The 21,417-nt window shown below is 40.7% G+C and overlaps 1 protein-coding gene across 1 annotated transcript in view; it reads left to right on the top strand.

Annotated features, from left to right (window-relative positions):
- The window catches only part of tent2 (terminal nucleotidyltransferase 2), a 36,239-nt gene extending 15,175 nt beyond the window's left edge, over nt 1–21,064 (top strand). The window contains exons 12-15 of the mRNA XM_024002562.2: nt 808–944; nt 20,028–20,119; nt 20,400–20,479; nt 20,596–21,064. Of these exons, the coding sequence (XP_023858330.1) occupies nt 808–944; nt 20,028–20,119; nt 20,400–20,479; nt 20,596–20,667 (381 nt within the window). The 3' untranslated portion in view covers nt 20,668–21,064. The remainder of the gene's footprint in view (nt 1–807; nt 945–20,027; nt 20,120–20,399; nt 20,480–20,595) is intronic.
- Nucleotides 21,065–21,417: the final 353 nt, after the last annotated feature.

Raw genomic sequence — 21,417 nt, 5'->3', positions numbered from 1 at the left:
GCTAGTGACTTTTCTGTCTGTTACTCGTCTTGTTAGCTGAGGAGAAGTAAATGTGGCAGTTTTTCTAACATCTTCAAAGTGCGCATCGGTATCCAGTAAGAAGGAAGCATGTCGTTGCATCCTCGAGTTGCATGTGATTTCTGTCATTCTGAGCACCGTGGGTGGACGCCCTAATCAGATTACGCACCCGAGACCCGATGCATATGGGTCCGGTAAATTTCTCAAATGTCCATTAAATTTAAATGCTCCCGGTAAAATGTCTGGTGCCAGATTTTCCCAACGGAAACCCTGGTATGATGATGTAATTTACAACATACTATGTGATGATGTCATCTGTTCCTGTGCGATGGTGTCATCTGTTCCTCTGTGATAATGCCATCTGTCCCAGTGTAATTAGTGTTGTATTCCTCTGCTCAAACTTTGCTGATACATGCCAGATCTTACGATGCCTGGATAGATAATTTATGTATCCGCATCATAGATTATGGCAATCTGGTCGATGATGTGGCACGCAACCATTGTTTGATGCAACATCTGAGCAGGGAAACACAACCAATGTAATCTGTCCCTGTAGGATGAGGTCATGTTTAAACCCCTGGGGCGTATTCATTAAAAATAAGACACAGCGTTGTAAAACATTTTGCAAGGAAACTGTTTAATTCCGAACGTTCTGCAACGTGACGCACAAACCGTTGTTTAAAAACTAAACGGAACTCAACATCTTTTGCTTGATGTTGCAGAACCTGTTTTAGCTGCAGAACGTTTTGCAACAGTGTGTGACTAATGAATACACCCCTGCTGTTTCAGGAGTGTTTTAGTCCATCCATGGATATCCACCATGTGCCTGAGGGTCCAAGAGACATCCCCCCCTACTCCTCCTCTAACCAGGCCTCACTGGGAGAGCTGCTGCTGGGCTTTCTCAAGTACTACACCTCCGTCTTTAGGTAATACTGCTAAAATATTCCTCTAGTACTGTCTTCAGGTAAGAGCCTTCAAATAATCCTCAAAAACTCAACATTTACTCTGAAAGTACTACAGCAATGTCGCCAGATAAGTAAAGTTGCCGGTAGGGTCGGGTGGTATCCAGATTTTCATACCTTTTTTTTACCAACCTTGTGCCATACTGGGGTATAAGGTATTACTTACGTTGCAGAACAAGGGGTCGCTTTTTTTATGGAAAAAAAGACCAATAACCGTCTGTTAAAAAAGAAATAATTATACATAATGCTAGCAGATGCTAATAAGTACTAACGAATTTCCATAGCAGATGCTAGCTATATGCTAATACACTTCCTCGCATGTGGTCTGTGCCCTGGCAAGTTCAGGCATCTGTAGGCGCAATGGATTGTGGTCCTTGTAGTTAATTACCATGTTTTCTGTCCTAAACTTTGTTGAATATTTGCCTGTTGTAAACTACAACTTCCTACAACGTCCTACAGTTTGTGTAAAACCCGAAGAAAAAAACAAACTAAATGAATATTCAATTAATTTAACCAACGTTGGTCATTTACTTGTTTAAAAATGGGGGGGAAACTACATTTTGGCTAATTGCTCAGCACGATAGGCTACTTCATCATTACGGATAAAAAATTTTATCACACAGGCATTTTGATATTGAAATGGTATGATTACAATTGAATCCATATGACAATGTATGGTTGCAATATTTTGACAGAAATGAACGTTTAAATGTTTGCTACGTTAGTTTTATGCTAGGTAGGAGCTGACTAACCAGTTAGCTTCAAAGGAAAATGCTAGCTAGCTAGCTTTACCATAGAATTAGCTGCTGCCAAGGCAGCTATTCTTCCTGGGGTCCAAACACATTAAGGCACTTGCATTACATGTAAAACAAAATAAAACAGTACATCATATAACATTATTGCGCCACTACATATCTACAATACAAAATGTATAATACCACAATACAACAATATTACAGTGTACGTGTGTGTGGAGTGCACGTGCTAGCGCTTGTGTGCGTATGCGTGTCTGTATCTTTTGTGTGTGTCTCTTCACAGTCCCCGCTGTTCCACAAGGTGTATTTTTATCTGTTGTTTAAATCTGATTCTACTGCTTGCATCAGTTACCTGATGTGGAATAGAATGATGAAAGGGTAAACACATTTAAGGTTGGAACTTCCTCTCACCACCTAATATGGTGATGAGTGGAAATCCAGTGGCGGGCAGTGGGTGAAGATGGAGCAGGATGAAATTTGACCGATATTCTTCACATTTTCTCATTGAAGAAACATTCAATCTCATTATAGTTTTGGAAACAGAAAACTGTATTATGTTACTTATGAACAGAGTGAACAGACTTGACCCTTTGCCAAAGTTTCAAAAAAAAATACAATGCCCACTCATTGTAAATGATGCAGATTACATATCTTAAGTTAATATGTTTGGCTTTACCACCTTTTGTTTTGGCCCGGTTTCTACAACTTAGAGCAGTGTATTGAATGCTATTTATTTATTTTACTTTTATTTATTAGTGGGAGACCAGGGTCTCATTCACAATGGTGCCCTGAGTACAAACATCTTCACAATCAAGAAAATGAACATTCCAAATAATACACCAAGAATAAAAAAACTGCAAGGTACAATTATAAAATTACAATTTCAACAAATAAACCAGTACAATCAATCAAAACATACCCCTGTAAGAACTTGTGACAATCAAGAGCTGCACTGTTAAGAGTACAGCTCTTGCAGTTCCAGTAACTTAATAGCAGTTGGTCACCAGGAAGTTAATTTGCATTTGTCAATAATTTACTGTCCGCTTGCTGCAAGTAGTTATGGTAAAATTCACAGTAACCTGCTGTGGCAGATCTGTCACGTCCACTGACCTGATGGTGTGGCAGCAAGGTCAAGTGGTTGTCAACCAAGATGTTGAGGATGTCCCAAGTGTGCTCACCACAAAGAATGCTTAGTAGTTGTAAACTAATGTTAAGCTATCTTGTAATCATTAAAGTTCAGGGAAAGTACAGTAAGTTATTGTCAGCTATTTGCAAGTAAGTTACTGGCTATTAAGTTACTTTGAGTTTTACAATAGCAATAATAATTCATTTATTTTTCTCACATCCATCGCACTTAAGAAAATGTATTAATTGATAATAAAAACAGTCCAAAACACAGAACATTGTAAGCAGACAACAATCAAAGCCATTTACAGGTGTTGTCAGATCCGGTGGACAGAAGAACAGAATAAACATACACTACATGACCAAAGTGTGTGGACACCTGCTCGTCGAACATCTCATTCCAAAATCATGGGCATTAATATGGAGTTGTTACCCCCCTTTGATGCAATAACAGCCTCCACTCTTCTGGGAAGGCTTTCTACTAGATGTCGGAACATTGCTGCGTGGACTTGCTTCACTTCAGCCACAAGTGCATTAGTGAGGTCAGGCACTTCAAGAGGCATTTTGGAACTCGGTAGTGAGGTTTGCAACCGAGGACAAACGATTTTTACACGCTTCAGCACTCGGTGGTCCCATTCTGTTAGTTTATGACGGTGTCACGCTGAAAGTAACTGAGCTCTTTAGTAAGGCCATTCTACTGGCAATGTTTGTCTATGGAGATTGCATGGCGGTGTGCTCGGTTTTAAACACCTATCAGGTATGACTAAAATAGCCAAATCCACTAAGTTTAAGGGGTGTCCACATACTTTTGTATATAAAGTTGAAGCTGGACGTTTACATACACCGAGGTTGGAGTCATTAAAACTTGTTCCTCAAATGTCTTGTTAACAAACTATAGTTTTGGCAAGTCAGTTAGGACATCTACTTTGTGTTTGTTTGTGCATGACATAAGTCATTTTCCCAACAATTGTTTACAAACAGATTTTTTTCACTTATAATTCACTGTATCACAATTCCAGTGGGTCAGAATTTTCCATACACTAATTTGACTGTGCCTTTTTAAACAGTTTGGAAAATTCCAGAAAATTATGTCATGGCTTTAGAAGCTTTTGATAGGTTAATTGACATCATTTGAGTCAATTGGAGGTGTACCTGTGGATGTACTTCAAGGCCTACCTTCAAACTCAGTGCCTCTTTGCTTGACATCATGGGAAAATCAAAAGACCTCACAAGTCTGGTTCATCCTTTGGAGCAATTTCCAAATGCCTGAAGGTACCACGTTCATCTGTACAAACAATAGTACGCAAGTATAAACACCATGGGACCACGCAGCCGTCATACCGCTCAGGAAGGAGACATTGTGTCTCCTAGAGATGAACGTACTTGGTGCGAAAAGTGCAAATCAATCCCAGAGCAACAGCAAAGGACCTTGTGAAGATACTAGAGGAAACGGGTACAAAAGTATCTATATCCACTTTTAAACAAGTCCTATATCGACATAACCTGAAAGGCCCCTCAGCAAGGAAGAAACCACTGCTCCAAAACCGCCATTACAAATGCCAGACTAACGTTTGCAACTGCACATGGGGACAAAGCTCATACTTTTAGGAGAAATGTTCTTTGGTCTGATGAAACAAAAATATTTGGCCATAATGACCATCGTTGTGTTTGGAGGACAAAGGGTGAGGCTTGCAAGCTGAAGAACACCATCCCAACCGTGAAGCACGGGGTGGCAGTATCATGTTGTGGGGGTGCTTTGCTGCAGGAGGGACTGGTGCACTTCACAAAATAGATGGCATCATGAGGAATAAAATTATGCAGATATATTGAAGCAACATCTCAAGACATCAGTCAGGAAGTGACAGCTTGGTCGCAAATGGGTCTTCCAAATGGACAATGACCCCAAGCATACTTCCAAAGTTGTGGCAAAATGGTTTAAAGACAACAAAGTCAAGCTATTGGAGTGGCAATCACAAAGCCCTGACCTCAATCCTATATAAAATGTGTGTGCAGAACTAAAAAAAACTTGTGTGCGCAAGGAGGCCTACATACCTGACTCAGTTACACCAGCTCTGTCAGGAGGAATGGACCAAAATGCACCCAACTTATTGTGGGAAGCTTGTGGAAGGTTACCCAAAACGTTTGACTCAAGTTAAACAATTTTAAAGGCAATGCTACCAAATACTAATTGAGTGTATGTAGACTTCTGATCCACTGGGAATGTGATGAAAGAAATAAAAGCTGAAATAAATCATTCTCTCTACTATTATTCTGACATTTCACATTCTTAAATTAAAGTGGTGATCCTAACCGACCTAAAACAGTGAATTATAACTAGGATTAAATTTCAGGAATTGTGAAAAACTGACTTTAAATATATTTGGCTAAGGTGTATGTAAACTTACAACTGTATAATGTAGGTCCCTGAAAGCTTTTCTGAAAAACTCAGTCTTTAGCTGAGCTGTCCTGACAGTGATTGTAATGAGGATCCACACAACTGAAAGCCCTGCCACCCATAGTTTCTAGTCCGCTGTGGGGCTGCTGAAGGGAGATGGACCTGCAGGAGTGAAGGATGCGTTTGGGGCAGGAGGTCAGATAAGATCAGACAGATTTTTGGGTCCAGATAGCTTGGTAGCTGTGAACCAGGAATTCAATGTCAATGCCGGCTCGATTTGGTCTTATGTAGCAAAAGTTGAAATGGTGTTTTTTACATTGGATGAAAGTGGAGACTCAGAGCTAGAAAATGGTATATCATACACTACAGTTGAGGAACAATGGGAAAGTAATTCTGCTTTTAAAGTTGATAAACTTGTAACCTCACTTTTGAGAAAATTGCCTTTTGAATGTTGGTGTTTGGTGCACCTATTGGAGAGCTCCTACTTGTCTACACCCATTCAGCATCGTTCACACCCTCTTAAGCTTTAGCCCCTCCCATCTCTTTAAGGGTTGTTCCGAGCGTTATGGCCTAACAACAGAAGTCAAGCACCCAAGCTAACTGGCTAATGTTGGCTAGCTTGCTAGCTAGTTCCAGACACAAATTAGAGAACAGCTCACTGACCATTTTACTCGCCCTATAAGAGCTTGTTAGGCTGTTTTTATATTATCCAGAGCGTTGGTGACTGCAAATGAAATGCTGTCAACAATTTATACTTTTTTTGCCAACGTTAACTGACACCACCGGCCATATTCAACAGGTGTTGAGCTCTGAAATCGGAGTAGATAGTCAGAGCGAATTTACCAGCTACGTCTATCAACAGTTGTCGCAGTGACTTCATTAACATTCTATTGAAATGGTTACTTGCATAGTGGAGTTTTTTGTTAAGACATGTAGCTAAACAATGAACCATAATCCCAACTCATGACGTTACTACCCTGCATGAATCTGTATGTAGCTAACCAACCAGGTTCAATGTTAGCTAGCTAACATTAGGCTATAACTAGCAAAGGAAATGGCTCTGAGATGCAAATAATATTACTACACATATCATACACGTAACGTTAGCTAGCAAGCCAGCCAGCTAACATTAGCTAGTTATCTAGCTAACAGTACACTTTAACTTGAAATGAATATGACTTTCTGACAAATAGAAATGTGTAATATCTGAAAATGTAGCTAGCTAGACTATGGATGCTTCTCCCTCTCTGTCACGGATGCCATGGTTGCCCTTAGTTTGAAGATACGGAGACAGGTGTTTTCTCCTTCTCCTTAGCTATCATAATCTAATTCCACTGATTTCAAAACGCCGTCCTCCAGAAAGTGGAGAGCAACACTTATGTAGTTCTACTACGCAATATATATATATTTTTTAAGTTGCGTTAGACAGGATTACCTAAACATACTGACCAGCTCAAATAGACAGAAGCATGCTACATGGCAGACCAATCCGAACTCATCTCTCAGCATATCCAGCCCACTTATTATCTCAGCCAATCATGGCTAGCGTGAAGGTTGCTGACTTTTTCTGTGGCTAAACCAACTAGCCTCGTAATATATATATTTTTTGTATTTACAGATGGCGTACATCTTTGTTATTAAGGCACATGAAAGTTCACATGTTCGAAAAGGCATTTCTGGCAAAAAAACATTTTGATAAATAAAAAAAAGTTTACGTTCTAATGGCTCTCCTGTAAAGTAGTGACGCGCAACATACGACTAGTTTCCTGAAATGAGTCACATATCGGGAGCCAGTGGAGGTTGAACAGCACTGGAGTGATGTGCTCACGGGGGGTCACACTTTTGATGTGGGTCTCAAACAAGAGCTGACTGTCAAATGTCACACCCAGGTTGCGAAACTCACTGGACGGGAGGATCTTGACACCATCAATATTTAGCCTGTACCTGCTGATGTTGTTAACCTGTCTAGGACCGGGGTTCCGCTAGCGCAGGGCGCCAAATTCAATCAACAGAAATCTCATAATTCAATTTTCTCAAACATACAAGTATTATATACCATTTTAAAGATAAAATTATCTTAATCCAACCACAGTGTCTGATTTCAAAAAAGCTTTTTGGCGAAAGCAGAACATATCATTATGTTAGGTCAGCAACTAGTCACAGTAAGCATACAGCGATTTTCCAACCAAAGAGATGAGTCACAAAAAGCAGAAATATTGATAAAATTAATCACTAACCTTTGATATTCTTCATCAGATGACACTCCCGGGACAACATGTTACACAATACATGTATCTTTTTTCATATTTATATCCAAAAACCTCAGTTTACATTTGGCTTTGCCTCCAAAACATCCCGTGAATTTGCACAGAGCCACATCAATTCACAGAAATACTCATAATAAACATTGATAAAAGATACAAGTGTTATTCACAGATTTAAAGATCTACTCATTAATGCAACCGCTGTGTCAGATTTTAAAAAAACTTTACGGAAAAAGCAAACCATGCAATAATCTGAGTACGGCGCTCAGAGACCAACACAACCCAAGAAGATATCCGCCATGTTGGAGTCAACATAAGTCAGAAATAGCATTATAAATATTCACTTACCTTTGATGATCTTCATCAGAATATGCACTCCCAGGAATCCCAGTTCCACAATAAATGTTTGATTTGTTCCATAAAGTCCATCATTTATGTCCAAATTACTCCTTTGGTTCGCGCGTTTAGTACACAATCTAAACTCACGACGCCCGGGCAATTCCAGGCAAAGTTCAGACAAAGTCAAATTACAGTTTGTAGAAACATACCAAACAAAGAGTATAGAATCAATTTTTAGGATGTTTTTAACATAAATCTTCAATAAGATGTCTGTAGAAAAGCAATGGAACTCAAGCTAACTCTCACATGAACGCGCATGGTCAGCTCATGGCAGACCTTACTCAATCCCCTCTCATTCGGCCCCACTTCACAGTAGAAGCATCAAACAAGGTTCTAAGGACTGTTGACATCTAGTGGAAGCCTTAGGAAATGACCCCATAGACACTGTATTCAATAGGCCAAGAGTTAAAAAAACTACACACCTCAGTTTTCCCACTTCCTGGTTGGATTTTTCTCAGGTTTTCACCTACCATATGAGTTCTGTTATACTCACACAGACATCATTCAAACAGTTTTAGAAATTTCAGAGTGGTTTCTATCCAAATCTACTAATACTATGCATATATTAGCAACTGGGACCGAGTAGCATGTAGTTTACTCTGGGCACACTTTTCATCCAAACGTGAAAATGCTACCCCAAACAGGTTAACCTCTCTGGCGCAGGCGGTCCGCTAGCGACCCACCTCGACAACATCCGGTGAAATTGCAGAGCGCCAAATTCAAAATAATACAAGTGTTATACATCGGCTTAAAGATTAACTTCTTGTTAATCCAGACGCTTTGTCAGATTTTTAAAAGGCGAAAGCATACCATGTGATTATCTGAGGACAGTGCCCCGCTTACAAAAGCATACAACAATTTTCCAACCAAGTAGAGGAGTCATGAAAGATAGAAATAGCGATAAAATTAATCACTTACGTTTTGAAGATCTTCATCTTGTTGCAGTCACGAGTCCCAGCTACACAATACATTTTTATTTTGTTCGATAAAGTCCCTCTTTATATGCCAAAAACTATTTTGTTGGCGCGTTTTGTTCAGTAATCCACTGGCTCAAATGTGGTCAAAACATGCAGACGAGTACATCCTAATTGTACCGGTGAAGTTCGTCGAAACATGTCAAACAATGTTTATAATTGATCCTCAGGTTGTCAATTGTCTAAATAATCGATAATATTTCAACCGGACAATAGCGTATTCAGTATAAAGGAAAAACAACGAAGGGTGAGCACTCGGTCACGCGTGCAAACCAGCACAGCATGATTCTACAGTCCACTGACAAAGGTCTCATTCTTCTTAATTTTTCAGAAAACAATCCTGAAACAATGTCTAAAGACTGTTGACATCTAGTGGAAGCCATAGGAACTGCAATCTGGGTCTTAACCCATTAGATACTCAATAGGCATTCAATTGAAAACTACCCACATCAAAAAAAGCCCACTTCCTGGATGGATTTTCCTCAGGTTTTCACCTGCCATATCAGTTCTGTTATACTCACATACATTATTTTAACAGTTTTAGAAACTTGAGTGTTTTCTATCCAAATCCACCCATTATATGCATATCCTAGCTTCTGGGCCTGAGTAACAGGCAGTTTACTTTGGGCACGCTTCTCATCCAGATGTCGAAATACTGCCCCCAAGCCATATTAAATGGAAACGTAACTTCAAGACACTATTTGGGGTGTTTTTCCAGTCTTCCTACATAATTCTTATTGAATTGTTTGAATTTACGTCCCGGGATGATTAAACCTGCTGTCTGATCTAAAAATGAATGGAGTCATGTTTTGCAGCAATTATTGTGGCCTTTGTGTTTCCCCGGTTTGCACGACCACGCTAACAGCATGTTTGTTCTTGTTCAATAGAGACATTGCAGGATATTTAGGTTTACTAATTTTCCCTGGCTTTGTCAAGAGTACAGCCTGACAGGAGCCCTACTTCCTTGTTCCCACCCTCAAAGGCAGGCTTTTCAATAAGGGGGCGGTACGGTACTAGTTTACAGGTTCACTGGAGCTATGTTACCGCACATTTTCTATCCGAGATTACAAAATAATTAGCTACAATGGCTGCTACTGATGATTCCTCTTTCCAAGAAGAGCTGGACGACGACAAAATATTTGAATATAATTTGTTTTACATAGGAACATACAGCCCTATTTATTTGAGCCAGAACACACTGAAGAGGAGTTGAAACGGCAAGAAAAATTATTGCGAGACCAGCAAGCAGTGACTGCATCCTGGACCAGCTGAACCAGGACTCAGTAGGGCAAATTAAAAACAAGTAAGTTATTTTGCTGTCATTAGCTAGCTAGCTCTCTTTTTACACAAGGAAGTGTTGTACAGGACAATTTGGTGATCGATTCGGCCATAACATGGCTTGCTAGTACCACCTCAAGCCAAACTAGCCACGTTTAACGAGTTAGCTGTGTTTGCTATACCTAAAATGTACTGTAATCTAACATTCTAGCTAGTTAGCTAACTAGCCTAGCTAGCCTCAGTGCCTCTCATTAGAGCAAATCTGGAGAAATGTGTTGGTGATGATGGCGGAGATTAAAATAATGACTTTGGCTCTTTATGACTCATATTAGTCTTGCAGTAACTATACCTGTGGGTTGTAGCGAGCCAGCTAACGTGTGTCTGTGGGTTGTCTCATATTCTACACCATGCTGCTACAGTAGGAATACAGACATTACACAACAATTGCCCATGAATATCTAATAGCGTTTTTGTCTTTCTCTCACAGACAATACTGCTTGGATACTAAGAAGTTGATGACTCGCAAGAGGAGATGTGAAAGCTCCCATAACAACAATCTCCCCTTGTATCAAAATGACTCCTAACACTGCACCACCCAAACCACATTATATGTTAGTATTCCCTTTGTAGAACTGTAGTATTTATTATAAGCATTAGTAGTAATTTTTATTCTAGTGCCTTCAGAAAGTATTCATACCCTTTGACTTATTCCACATTTTGTTGTGTTCCAGCCTAAATTCAAAATGGGTTAAATATATATATATATATWTTTTTTTACCAATCTACACACAATAACCCATAATTACAAAGTGAAAACACATTTTTAGATTTTTTTCAAAATTGATTGAAAATGAAATCTCATTTACATACACTACATGACCACAAGTAAGTGGACACCTGTTCGTCGAACATCTCATTCCAAAATCTTTGCCGATGTTGGGGGATTAGGCCTGGCTCGCATTCTGCGTTCCAATTCATCCTAAAGGTGTTAGATGGGGTTGAGGTCAGGGCTGTGTGCAGGCAAGTCAAGTTCTTCCACACCGATCTTAACAAATTATTTCTGAATGTACTTCTCTTTGTGCACGGGGGCATTGTCATGCTGAAACAGGAAATGCCTTCCCCAAACTGTTGCCACAAAGTTGGAAGCACAGAATTGTATGCTGTAGCGTTAAGATTTCCCTTCACCGAAACTAAGGGGCCTAGCCTGAACCATGAAAAACAGCCCCTGACCATTATTCGTCCTCCACCAAACTTTACAGTTGGCACTATGCATTGCGGCAGGTAGCTCCTGGCATCCGCCAAACTCAGATTAATCCGTCGAGCACACAGCCATGACTCTTTTCAGTTATCTCCTGGTGATGCATGATTTACCACTCCAGAGAACGCGTTTCCACTGCTCCAAAGTCCAATGGCGGCGAGCTTTACACCACTCAAGCCGACGCTTGGCATTGCACATGGTGATCTTAGGCTTGTGTGCGGCTGCTCCGCCATGGAAACCCGATGAACAGCTCTTGTGTTGACGTTGCTTCCATAGGCAGTTTGGAACTCAGTTGCAACCGAGGATAGACGATTTTTACTCGTTATGCGGTTCAGCACTCGACGGTCACGTTATGTGAGCTTGTAGTGGCCTACAACTTCGCGGCTGTGCCATTTTTGCTCGTGCATGTTTCCACTTCACAATAATAGCACTTACAGTTGACCGGGGCAGCTCTAGCAGGGCCAACATTTGATGAACTGACTTGTTGGAAAGGTAGCATTCTATGACGGGGCCACATTTAAAGCCACATAGCTCTTCAGTAAGGCCATTCTACTGCCAATGTTTGTGTATCGAGATTGCATGGCTGTGTGCTCGATTTAATACTCCTGTCGGCAACAGTGTGGCTGAAATCGCAGAATCCACTAATTTAAATGGGTTTCCACATACTTTTGTATATGTAGTGTAAGTATTCACACCCCTGAGTCAATACTTTGTAGAAGCTCCGTGAGCAGCTATTATTGTGAGTCTGTCTGGATAAGTCTCAAAGAGCTTTCCACACGCAACGTTTGCCCATTATTCTTTTCAAATTTCTTCAAGCTCGGTCAAATTGGTTGTTGATCATTGCTAGACAACCATTTTCAGGTCTTGCCAAAGATGTTTAAGTAGATTTAAGTGAAAATTGTACTCAGGAACATTCACTGTCTTTTGGTAACCAACTCCAGTGTACATTTTACCTTGTGTTTTAGGTTATTGTCCTGCTGAAAGGTGAATTAATCTCCCATTGTCTGGTAGAAAGCAGGCTAAACCAGGTTTTCCTCTAGGATTTTGCCTGTGTTTAGCGCCATTCTGTTTCTTTTTTTTAATCCTTAACGATTACAAGCATACCCATAACATGATGCAGCCACTACTATGCTTGAAAATATGGCGAGTGGTACTCAGTAATGTATTGGATATCAAACATATTTTTATATATTTGAACTTTTACCCCTTTTTTCGCCCCAATTTTGTGATATCCAATTGGAAGTTACAGTCTTGTCCCATCGCTTCAACTCCCCTACGGACTCGGAAGAGACGAAGGTTGAGAGCCATACATCCACCAAAACATGACCCTGCCAAGCCGCTCTGATTCTTGACGCGCTGCTCTCTTAATCCGGAAGCCAGTCGCACCAATGTGTCGGGAGGAAACACCGTACAGCTGGTGACCGAAGTCAGCTTGCAGGCGTCCGGCCCGCAACAAGGAGTCGCTAGAGCGCAATGGGACAAGGATATCCCTGCCGGCCAAACGCTGGGCCCTATCCTGGATGACGCTGGGCCAATTGAGCGCCGCCTCATGGGTCTCCTGGTCACGGTCGGCTCTGACACAGCCTGGGATCGAACCCGGGTCTGTCGTGACGCCTTAGACCACTGTGCCACTCGGGAGGCTGTTGTATAGAATCTTCCCTAAACACAACACTTTGTATTCAGGACAAAAAGTTAATTGCGTCGCTGCATTTTTTGCGGTATTACTTTAGTGCTTTGTTGCAAACAGGATCCATCCATTTATTCTGTACAAGTTTCCTTCTTTTCACTCTGTCAATTAGGTTAGTATTGTGGAGGAACTACAATGTTGTTGATCTATGCTCAGTTATCTCCTATCACAGCCATTACACTCTGTAACTGTTTAAAGTCACTATTGGGCCTGATGGTGAAATCCTGAAGCGGTTTCCTTCCTCTCAGGCAACTGAGTTTGGAAGGACGCCTGTATCTTTGTAGTGACTGGGTGTATTGATACACCATCCAAAGTGTAAATAATAACTTCACCATGCTCAAAGGGATATTCAATGTCTGCTTTTTTATTTTTACCCTAGATGCCCTTCTTTGCGATGCATTGGACTACTTTGCTGGTTTTTGTGTTTGAATCCGTGTTTGATATCCACTGCTCGACTGAGGGACCATACAGATAATTGTATGTGTGGGGTACAGAGATGAGGTAGCTTTACAAAAATCATGTTGAACACTATTATTGCACACAGAGTAAGTCTATGCAACTTATTGTGTGACTTGTTAAGCAAATGTTTACTCCTGAACTTATTTAGGCTTGCCATAACAAAGGGGTTGAATACTTATTGACTCAAGACATTTCAGCTCATGTGTAAATCATTTGTAAAAATGTCCAAAAACATTCTAACACTTTAACATTATGGGGTATTGTGTGTAGGCCAGTGATGACAAATTCAGGCTGTAACACAACATAATGTGGAAAAAGTCAAGTGGTGTGAATACTTTCTGAAGGCACTGTATATGTCATACATTTCTATACAGTAACGATTCCTGGATACTGCTGTGTAAACGCACCTCGGTCTCCTGAGCAAATAAACTTTGTCTTGAATACAAGCCATGTCTACTTATTTGCTATATTACCTCCGTTTCCATCCAATTGGCGACAGATTTTCATGCAAATCTGCATAAAGAAAGTTTTTCCCTCCAGTGGTGTGTTTCTACCAAACTGACTTGTTGCCGAGTAAAATCAGTGCATGATGCCGTAGTGCACACAAAATAAAATTTTCTGCTAAAGTTTTCATGTACCGAATAAAAAATCTAAAGTTCAATGTGTTTCCATCGCATTTTCAACTCTACAGATTAGTTTTATATGTTTTGTCCCAAATATATAGCAAATGTGCCTACRCTGGTCTTGGGACATTCGCTATAGCCAACAGCTCGCAGATACAGTGCAGGTAGGTTAGTCTTCGTTATGATATTATTATGGATAAGAGCGAGAATATTTGTCAAATATTCAGTCAAGTCAAGCATCGGTCATCATGTCACCAGAATAAGACCCAGAATAAGACCCTTGATATTTATTTGAAAGGAGCATCAAGCACATAGTGTGCACTTTCAACACCCTGTGAAGTGCATCATAACTTATGTCATCTGTAGCCTAATAAACTGCATGGTTTCCCAAGTCGTAGTGGAAGGATCACACGCCATATCATCACGAGACTCCAAGTTTGCTTTGATGGTTATTATATTAGTATTTGCGCATAAAGACGTTTCCACCGCCATTTCTCTCATAATACATTTTACAGACAAAAAAGATCCCACCATGTTAAATTAACAAATTATCTGTAGGCATTTATAAAATTGTACTGAATTTCCTCTTTCCATCACAGCTGTCGTGATTTTTTTTAAATACGGTGTGACTTTACTCGTGGTTAGACAGACTAATCTATTGTTTTATTGAAGCATGTTTCCTTGCCAACAAATGTAAGTTGAAATGACACACCAACTCCCTGCATCATTTGTTTTAGCAGTAAGATTGAAGCTAGTTTATCCAAACACGTTTCATGAATATCACAATGAATTGATCCAGAAGTTGAAGTCAACATTTTATTGCTTTCTGATGCAGCTGGAATCATTTATTCACTTGTCAGTACACTTGTTTAAAAAAAAAAAAAGCTGATATAAAACACTGTTATATTCATATGTACAACAGCTAGCAATACCCCCCCCCACCCCCCCACCCCACCCCTTTTGCCCTCGGAAATTGACTCTACAAGGTGTCGAAAGCATTCCACAGGGGTGCTGGCCCATGTTGACTCCCATAGAATACCACAGTGTGACCCATAAAACCTAGCGGTCAAACAAGGAAATGGTTCCAGTAGTTTTTCCACCATTCATTTTTACCATAGGGGATTTTAGAAACACTTAAAATAAGGGCTGTGTTTTGTGTAGGCTTACCCTTCTGTGATGTTTTGATAACCGTGTAAATCTCTCTAGGACAAGGTGACTTCTATCAATATATTCGCCTGTATTTACCACCCCCAAAAAATGTATGCCGATTAGCTGCAAATGTGACTATCATAAAGCGCTACAAATGCCATGATGATCTGGACAAGATTGCTGAATCGAGGCAAAGTTAAGAATCTCTGGATTAACTATCTAACGTTAGCTACATTTTGGAATGAATAAATTGGCTACATTTCTTTAAATTGACAATTTTGTGAACTGTCTTGTGCAAGTTTTACATTTACACAATACCTGTTAGCAAAGGTGTCAGATAGAGATGACGTGCAGGAGCTTGCAGGGATTTGTAGCCTTGCATGATGTCTACTTTGATGCTAATTTGCCTTTTCAAATCTGAGAGTAAATAGAGCCGAATATGTTGATAAAAGTCATCTTTGCCGAGAGAGATTTACATAGTTATCAAAACATCACGCCAGGGTAAGCCTACACGAAAAACCTTTATTTGAAGTGTTTCTAAAATTCCCTATGGGTCGTTGAAAAACGATTGGAACCATTTCCCTGTTTGACCGCTAGGTTTTATGACACCTCCACTGTGGGGCCCTACATTTCCCACAGTTGTGTCAAGTTGGCTGGATGTACTTTGGGTGATGGACCGTTCTTGATACACACTGCAAACTGTTGAGCATAAAAAACCCAGCGAAACTACCTACCATACCCCATTCAAAAGCACTTTAAATCTTTTGTCTTGCAATAGTCTCAGAATGGCACACATACACAATCCATGTCTCAATTGTCTCAAGGCTTAAAAATCCTTCTTTAACCTGACTCCTCCCTTTCATCTACACTGATTTGAAGTGGATTTAACAAGTGACCTCAATAAGGGATTATAGCTTTCACCTGGTCAGTCTATGTCATGGGAAAGAGCAGGTGTTCTTAATGTTTTGTACACTCTGTGCATACCACAGTTGTGAGCATACTAAGTATTCTATATTATACTACAACATCAGTCTAACTGAATGTGGATGTTGTGTCGGTTGAATGTTCCAGACAGGTTACAAAATATTCTTTAGCAGGTGATGGCAGCTGGTTTAGCAGGCGTTGTCGCTGTGGCGATGTTCTTCACCACCCACTGCTTTGACCTCTTCTTTCAGAAGATTTTATCAAAAGGCTGTATTCTGCAATAGGGATAGGAGTAACAGCAACCTAATTATGTTGACAACATTGTACATAAAATAGCTCTACCTTGCTGCTCTTTTTAGTTTTATAAGCTCAGCTGAGAACGTTCTCTCTCCATTCAGCTTCACTCTAATCTTGAGGGGTGTTTCTTTAAAACGCACATCCAATCCCCGTGATCCCTTACATACTGTAACTAGACCAATCATATTCTTCAATGTGTTGCAGTTCACAGTGCTGTGGCAAGACGGGACAATGATCGAGGTTTTGCTCAATATGTTAAATTGCATGTGCAGATGCACCGCTTTCAAAATGATTTGGAGCACAGTTGAAAAGTTAACGCATTGAATTAATTAGAAAATAAAACCAGTACTTTTCAGTGTGTGAGATATGAGGTGTGGTGTGTGAGCGTGAGAATAGGGTCAAATGCGCGTGTCTCTTGGCCAATGCGTGAGAGTTGGCAGCACTGCAAATACATAAGGTGATGCAAAATGTACAGCAACTTCCAGGCAACTAACTGCCATTAAAGGGATACTTTGGGATTTTGGCAATGAGGCCCTTTATCCACTTCCCCAGAGTCAGATGAACTCGTTGATACCATTTTTAGGTCTATGTCCAGCATGAAGGATGTTAGAGGTAGTTTTGTGAGCCAATGCTAACTAGCGTTAGCGCAATGACAGGAAGTCTGTGCATCTGCTAGATTTCTAGTCATTGCTCCAAAACATTGATAATCTGCTGCTTTTATGATTCCTTGCACACGTTCAAGGTACCCAGTATCAGAGGCAACAAAGCAACACCACGGCATTATCAAACCTCCCCATGTAGGAGGTAGTTATTTTCTTTGAATCCTTCATTTGGTTATTGGTAAACATAGGAGGACCCCACTGCTGAAAATGCTTGTAATATCTTATGACATAAATGGCCATACAGTATGTGGTATGGCAACAGTAAAGAGCACATAACACAAGAGCCAATGACAACAGGTTGAACAGTCATCTATTTTAGAACACCTGTTATTTTTATATATATTGTTTTTATTGTACAAGGTTAAAAAAATCTGTCAAAACAAAATCAATATTAGTCTTTCATTTTTACATTACAATCCCCATTGTAATGATTTATTTTTTCATTTGCAAACAAAACAGACAAAACACCACCTACAAGCCCCACAAACAAATTGGTTGCTCTGCACACCGTTTTCATGGGCCTTGTTTCGTGTGCACCTGCCGCAGGTGTCGCATAATCTCTGAAGCGGTTGCGTGGCATGGTCTCTCGGGAAGAAATCGACCCCATACCTATCAGAACAAAATGACTCCACATCCATGCTCTTTCTGCCGTATGTCCATGTCATCCATGTCCATGTCATCCATGTCCCACGTACTATTTCCTTTTCTGTGCGCATGAGCGGCAGTACGATCTCTGATCTGCTGCATTATTTTCAACATCTACATGTCACAAAGTCGTCACATAAACTGTGCCTTCCCTCCAAGACTCCTGTCTCACCGTAGCAGTTGGAATTGCCATCTGTCGGCTCTGTTTCTCTCTTGCAAGGCTCAGGCATCAGAGGCGGAGACTCGAAGTCAACATCGGGAATCAGACGAAGACTCTTCATCTGCAACGTCAAGCTCAATATCCGATCCTCCGTCCGACTACAACTAATCTAAATTCTGCAGCATTTGCAATGCTGTCAGTGCGTCCATTCGTTTGGTTAGTCTTTCCAATGTGCGGTACACACATTGTGTGTTGTATTCAGTGTCTGATTTGACTCTCCGAGGTGAAATTATATACAATTTCCAGCCTTTTGTAATAAAATAGACCGCCAACAATTCTTCATCATTACACTATTACACTTCATCATCCTCATCATTCACTTCATTGAAGTCACATGCACCATTATCAGTTTCCATCTGGTTTCTATCGCCCATTCATCCATTGATGACAGAATAGCATATTTTAAGTTTATTATGTTACTAGTTTTTGCTTAGTAGCCAGTGGTCATGTGCTGACTGCAATGACAGCACGGATATTCTTGGAAAAAGTGACATTTGGAAACAGAGCTGCACTATTTGACAAATGTAAGTGTCATAGAATCTGCAGAATATGCACTTTCTGATACTATATAGAAATCTAAATGTTTTACCTGCATGTGACTGAAGGAGGATTTGATAAAGTAATGCTCCTTTCCCTGCATCTGTCAATTACAAGGTGCACCCATCTTTTCGAGATACAATTTGATAACTGATGGGCCTAAGAATTGTCGCTCATCAAATGATTTAATCTCGTCTATTGGCTAATTCTTATGTGTGAAATTAGTATCGGTATAGTTTATGGTGTTATTTCTATGGGCCGGCTGTGCAGGCTGACTGGCATCGTTTGTTTCCCGCTCATCAACCTAGATAGAGTCAAGGATATGTTTAGCATTATTCGAAAGGCCTACTGCAACACATAGCATGTTTTAGTTTTCCTTACAATACATTTGATTAGTAGTAGAGTTACAGTAAATAAAACAGTCCCGTAACGGCTTATTTTTTTACAAAGTAAAACGTCAATCAACCTGCAAGGCGCAGTCAAGTTATTTGCTGCTGATAAATACACAACCTCATCATTGCACTATTGTCTTTCTGAATTAAATCAACCTCTTCATCCTAATTCAATTGTGAAGTAAGATGCACAATTATCGCCCCTTTGTCATTCATTCAGTGAGGAGAGAAAGAGAGACGCATTAGCGCCTGGCTGGGTACCAATGTCCTACAGCACAATGTCTTGGCRKGTTAAGTTGGGAATAGGTGTGGGAAGAAACTGGTAAAAAGGCTCTAAATACTTTTCTGTTTGCTTATTTGACGGAATTTTGAAATCACAATGTAAAATACAAACATTTAGGAAAAGTAAGGGAAGGAGCAGGGCACTGCTTTTTTGGGGGGCCACCTTTTTTTTACTTATAAAATCAAACGTCAGTGGCCGTTGGCCTATGGCGGTTCTAGTGTTAAACATTTGAACATGGCCAGAATAGAATTTATTGGATCACTCGCATACCATAACACAACATCTGCATATAATCACAGTTTGTGCTCATCTGAACCAGAATGTGGCCTTACAGTAGATGTTGATATGGTGAATCTCCTTTAAGCCCAGGAAGCAGCCATTCAACCTGCCGTTCACCATCTTTTCAAGCTTAATAATGTCAAATTACGTTTGTTACTCACGGAATATGGAGTTCCGATCAGCAACTATCGTCATTTACTGCTGTCACAGCTGGTATGTACTCTCCTCTCTCCTCCCACTCCCCCTCTCCCTCTGGTGTCATGTTGCTGTCTGAGGGACTGCAACAGGTGTAAACTGACCTTCAACCTTTTGGCAGCGTTGCTGGACGCTCCGAGAAACTCTGACTGAGCTATGCCTACAATATCATACCATGCCATACAGAACACACACACACACAGATGTCTACTCATGCTCACAACACTCTCCCTCTCCTCTGTTTCAGGTGGGATAAACAGGTGATCTCGGTGCGAGAGGCTAAGGCTTTGCCCAAGTCAAATAGTCTAGAGTGGAGAGACAAGTTCATCTGTGTGGAAGGTAGGCCAGACCAGACCTGACTAGTCAATCACTTCTAACCATGACACTGACGCCGAGCTGCCTCCTACACAGTTGTGTAGTGACTGTGTAAAAACTGTTATTACCATGATGTAATGTCTCCCCTTTTAGATCATCTTCTTATATTGACACCTAGGGGCTAGAGACCTATGCTACAAAACATGATTGTGCAATACATCTGGTTCTTGCTAAATCAGTGTCAATGTTTTAATGTGGCATCTGTCCCAACTGACATGTTGTCTCTCCATTGTTGCTCTCTCAGAGCCATTTGATGGCACCAACACAGCCAGGGCAGTCCATGAGAAGGTCAAGTTTGATGCCATCAAAGCACAGTTCGCTGAGGTAGACTTAGGGAACGTTTCACTGTGGTTGTTTTCCTTCCACATTGTAAATCCACCATTTTTATTTGAGAGCATGGGGCATCCCAAATCTAACCCCACCCCTCTCACTCTCTCTAGTCGTGGCAGATGCTCCAGCTGAGAAAGGATCTCAATTTCATCCTCCCAATCAGAAACACCATCCAGAGATGAGGAGGAGGAACTGTGAGTGACTCAGCTGTACAGAGGAAATCTGCCTGGTCTGTCCTGGGCCTTTCTGCTGGGTTGTACAGTCTCCGTCTCCCTCCTCAGCATGCAAGGAGCCCTACCATTCAGACTCTTCACGTTCTCCTGACTCACCTGCCAATATTATGGACACAGAAGAGAAATAAAAGAAAGCATAACCTCTGATATTTGAAGAGGATACATGAGATTGCTGCTAAAGTGTGTGTGTGGTCTGAAGTATTGCTGCTGCCTCGCATAGGGGCCGATTCAGACTTAGTAATTGTACGCCTTTCTTAGGCATGCCTTTCCTACGCACTTCTCAGTAGTTGGTATTCAGACTTCAGGCATGTAACGAGGTTCGGGGGGGGTGGGGTTCCCTTGCGCGCACTAAATAAATGGAATTCAACCCCAGAAAACATACCAATTTGATCAGGGAGTTTTTGTTCAGTTATACTGAATAAAAATATAAATGCAACATACCTCAATTTCAACAATTTTACTGAGTTAGTTCATTTAAAAGAAATCAGTCAATATAAATTAATTAATTTGGCCCTAATCTATGGATTTCACATGACTGGACAGGGGCGCAGCCACGGGTGGGCCTGGGAGGGCATAGGCCCACCCACTTGGGAGCCAGGCCCAGCCAATCAAAATGAGTTTTTCCCCACAAAAGGGCTTTATTACAGACAGAAATAATCCTCAATTTCATCAGCTGGCTTGGCTGGTCTCAGACGATCC

Source organism: Salvelinus sp. IW2-2015, linkage group LG15, assembly GCF_002910315.2.
Source record: "Salvelinus sp. IW2-2015 linkage group LG15, ASM291031v2, whole genome shotgun sequence".
Classification (NCBI taxonomy): Eukaryota; Metazoa; Chordata; class Actinopteri; order Salmoniformes; family Salmonidae; genus Salvelinus; species Salvelinus sp. IW2-2015.
The sequence above is the reverse complement of the archived record's forward strand: the minus strand, read 5'-3'. Positions and strand labels throughout refer to the sequence as shown.